We start from the raw sequence: 4,550 nt of genomic DNA on the forward strand, positions 1-4,550 counted from the left end.
ATTGAATTGTTATAATTGTGGCGTTTGCCACTTTATTTTGTTGGCCGTTGGACGGGCCGGGAGCTGTTTCACTACAGCTGGTCGAGTCGTCTGTTTTTTCCTGATGGTTTATCTCTTTCTAGATGTTTCTGTGGAATTCTGCCTATTTGATTGGTTCTAGTTTTTTTCAGGTTTTCTAGATATCTGGAATTAGGTTTCTTGCTCTCTTCTCTTCTGGCTTCCGTAGGGCGAAGACATCTTAGAGTTCCTGTGGTCGGAGTCTTTGATCAAAGCTGGCTGCCCGCTCCCTCGACGAACCGGCACGGTGTTTTTGGTGTTTAATATCGTATGCCTACCTTCCAATCAACGTTTCACGACCTCGTTTAATATTTAGGACCCAGTCATCCCAAATTCAGTGTACGAACTTTTCGTCGCATAATTCTGCCAATCATTGATTGATTTAATATTAATATTTATCTATTAAACACTATGCTACAAATTTAAAACCGATTGTTAGGTTTAAAAATGTATTTTGTGTGGTTTCTATTTATTATCCATAGATAACTTTCTATGGCTTTACATTTACTAATATACATAAAAGTAATGAGCTTTCCGAAGTACTATCACACCACCAAAGGCCACAAATAAATGAATAGGTAACATATGCTCATAAAACTAACATACAATATATATAGTATAATCATTTACTGTCTTAGTTATGCAATAACCCTGTATAAGCACAACTGTTACTATATAAACACTGTTTTATTGTAGGCAGTTGTACACTGCCAGCTGGTAGTCGGGTGTTGATCATGCTCCACGCTTTGGGTTGGAACAAAGAACGGTTCCCAAATCCTGAACAGTTTCAGCCTGAACGGTTCTCTCCAGAACAGAAAAAACTGCGACATAACTACTCTTTTATTCCATTCAGCGCTGGCCCCCGCAACTGTATAGGTGAGCAACATCGTCATGACAAAGTTTTAATACACGTAAGGTTACAGACATTCTTGTGTGGAATATATTAGAACTCCTAATTCTGGTACGGCAATAGTTACGTGTAATTTATAAATTTAAAAAAATGAACAATTGCAAATGACAACTTGCAAAAATATATTAAAATTTGAAATCTACGTATGCTATTTTAACATTTGCTAATGTAGTGTTGACTAGGAATAACATTGACCAATGGACAGTGTTATTATGTGATGACCAGGCCGCTCTTAACTTGAACAGATTTTTACTTGAAGGCAGACATAGATTTCCAGTCTTTATCCGTTCTAGCTAGATGTAATTCAGTATATCTCAGTTGGTTTCTGGACGTTCCGGATTTAGGGACAACGGACTCGCTGACTATTTGGTGAGCAACGACTCAAAAAATCACATTATTGAGCCTGAACTGGCTTGTGGTATAAGCAAGTCATCTGCTTACCAAACCATTTGAAAATAGTTCAGCGATAAGCACTGTCATCGGTGCAGAGTTTCTGGTGGCCATCATTTGGCATGAAACTCAATATAGCCATTACAATAACATTCCTAAATGCCTAGTGAAGTTAAACAAAGGCCCTTTCCACGTGTAATTTCTACTGTTATTAGACGATCGTTTCGGGGAAACAATTTCACAACTTAGGATTGCACACTAATCAAGATTTTAGCTTTATAGACTATACAATAAACCGGAGGTGGCGGCCACCAATGCATTATTTTGTACATGAGAGGCTTGTCGTTAAGAAAACCTATTTTTAATCTAACCCACAAATAATTTTCATGAATTGCACGTTAGCATTGGGCAGAATGTTATGGACCTCCTTGAATGTACAGGGGTAGGCAGGCCTACTAGTAGAAATTTGAGTGTGCCATATACACTCGTGCGTTGAGAACTTAGAGTCTTTTATAACTTTTTAAACTAATCTATAATCTAATATTATCTAAGACCCTGAATACACAGAAATCTATGAAAATACCGACCAAAATTTCCACCATTGATCCACTATAATGACTCATGAAATTCAGAAAAGGATCTTTGGAGTGTTTTTACATCTACATAGACGTTAATGTCCTGAATGTGTTTACAGGGAAGGCATACGCGATGGTGATCCTGAAGACAGCCCTGGTTCATATCGTGAGACGCCTGCGAGTGAAATCGCACACTAAAATGTCAGACATAGAGTACGAGCTGAGGGTTGTAATGTGCAGCAAGACTCCGCTTCTGGTCACCTTCCAACCGCGATAGTGACCGTTTTATTTTAGTCTCCTGTAGATTATACGAGTTTAATAGGTTTATTTATTACTAACCTTAGCAGGAACCCTCATGAATATTATTTTGTGCGTAGAAACCTAAATATTAAATGTAGTGAGTAGTGTTCGCTGTTAGGTATTTAAAAAAAATTTTTAACTGCAAAAGTAATTTTCAAACTTGAAGGCCATACATTGATAAGTAAATAAATTTATGATGTAATATGATGAAGCCCTACAAGTTTGTTAAACATAAGTAGACTTATTAGGTACATATTAATTCAGAATCAATAGCTGAGAGATTTAAAAACGTTAATAGGTTTTTAATAGGTTTATTTTAGGTTTTGCTGTATGAATAAATAAATAAATATATATATATATATATATATATATAATATATATATATATATATATATATATATATATATAACCTATGTCTCAAAAACCTAATTTGGTCAAAAAGTGTGAACGATCCTCTGTTTAGATTTAACTTCTATATAAGATATTTCAAGTGTCATTTTTTATTTGTGCCCAAGAATATATAACCTCCAAGAAAATATATACAAACAAAAACTAACTTCGATTAAAAAGCGTCTACTTTCGGCTCTTGTAATTTACTTTCTGTCTGAGATTTGTCGAGTGCTATAGACATAGTTTAAAATTTTCCCCGTTAAAGAAAAATATCTAACCTACGCACGATTGAAAAGGTTCCAAAAGAGTGAGATACGACAGATTAAATTCACTCAGCTCTAATTTATTTACGATTTCACAGATGAGTGTATGTTATTGCACTGTCCAAGAAAATAAACACATATGTGGGTTTCAGAATCAAACTTAGATTTAAATTCGTTTATATGAGGTCTGGTGCTTTATGTTATATGGATTTTTACCCCTACAAAGAAAATATGTGCATAGGTAAGCTTAATAAGACTACTTTAATCCAAATACATCTACTTCCGTCCCTTGTATTCTGCTTCTGATATGAAAGGAAAACATTCATTTACTTTTCCTTTAACTTCAGTAAAACTGTAACAGAAACAACCAATTTTGATAATCTAATGTGCAAAATCATTCATAACTTTTTATCAAGGTGGGTTTTAGAACACCGTTTTAAATGTTATTTTCAATGCATTATATGGTTTATTATTACTAGCAAATTTTTAATTTTAATTATATATTTACCTTGTCTTTGCAATCTGCAAAACGAAACTGTTCAATTACGGCATAAACCTAATAATATTATAAATGTGAAAGCATAATAATAAATAAATGAATAAAAATGCCTTTATTACACGAGCGTATTTCCATTTTACAAATTGCTTTTCAAATTAACTCAGATCAATAAATACATAAATATACAAACACACAATAAATTACTACTTAAATATCACAACACAACATAAAGCATTACACAAACAATCCTATTGCTAACTACCTATGGCTAAAATGTTCCTTAAGTTTAAGTTTGAAATTAGGAACAGATCTAATTTGTTTGAGGTTAATAGGGAGACCGTTGAACATGGTCGGACCGAAATAGTAAAAACCTTTTCCCCCAACGGGAAGTGGAGCAATCTACGTTGCCGTGTGCTGCGCTCAGACGTATCCTCCCGACGAAGGAGTCTCTCGCTGAGATACTCGGACTCCCCGGTTGTTAGTGCCTTGTGGACCATGCAGCAGGTCATCATTCTGCACACGTCCTGCATTGCGATGATATTAGAATCTTTTCGAGAAGGGGGCACGTGATCAAATTGACTGAGGCTAAAGATAAATCTTATGGGAGAATTTTGCAGCCGTTGAATTCTGCTAGCGTCCTCCTTTGTAATACTATTTCGGTATGCAGGATATCAGTAGTTAAATACAGATACAGTAAGTCCATTGACTGCATGATCTGCATCTTGGCGCACTCTGGCAGTAGTGTTCGGTATCTGTGCAGCCCTTTCAAACGACCTACAACCCGCTGAACACTAAATGTTACGTGCTCAGAGAAGGTGAGATTGCTGTCAAGCAATAGTTTTAACACTATTTTTCACTGCCAACCTCCCGCCGCCGAGCTCAACACTCACACCACGTTCACTGAGGGTCTGCATCAGAGCTTCTGGATCTGTGTGAAGCACGTTACATTTGCATATGTTTAACCTTAGGCCATTTTTCTGAGACCAGTCAGAGATATTCAGCAGACCGGAATTTATTTGTAGGATAGCTGTGTTTACAGCTTCATTATCATAGGACAAATGTAACTGGCAGTCGTCTGCGTAAAGGTGATCTGTGCAGTGTCTTACACACATCGGTAGATCAGACGTGTACAGGTTAAACAATATTGGACCCAAGCAACTACCTTG

General features: G+C 36.0%; 1 protein-coding gene across 1 annotated transcript; it reads left to right on the forward strand.

Annotated features, from left to right (window-relative positions):
* The first annotated feature begins 768 nt into the window (after positions 1–768).
* On the forward strand, positions 769–2,481 carry LOC124366538 (probable cytochrome P450 4ac3). Its single transcript, XM_046823128.1, has 2 exons — positions 769–933; positions 2,052–2,481. The coding sequence occupies exons 1-2, from the start codon at positions 792–794 to the stop codon at positions 2,207–2,209; spliced, it is 300 nt and encodes a 99-aa protein (XP_046679084.1). The 5' UTR covers positions 769–791; the 3' UTR covers positions 2,210–2,481.
* The last annotated feature ends 2,069 nt before the right edge of the window (positions 2,482–4,550 follow it).

This window comes from Homalodisca vitripennis, chromosome 7 (genome assembly GCF_021130785.1).
Source record: "Homalodisca vitripennis isolate AUS2020 chromosome 7, UT_GWSS_2.1, whole genome shotgun sequence".
Lineage (NCBI taxonomy): Eukaryota > Metazoa > Arthropoda > Insecta > Hemiptera > Cicadellidae > Homalodisca > Homalodisca vitripennis.

Coding starts and splice junctions, on each gene's coding strand:
- LOC124366538 (XM_046823128.1), top strand. CDS start 792: ATGCTCCACGCTTTGGGTTGGAACAAAGAACGGTTCCCAAATCCTGAA. Junction 934..2,051: donor TGGCCCCCGCAACTGTATAG/GTGAGCAACATC, acceptor ATGTGTTTACAG/GGAAGGCATACGCGATGGTG.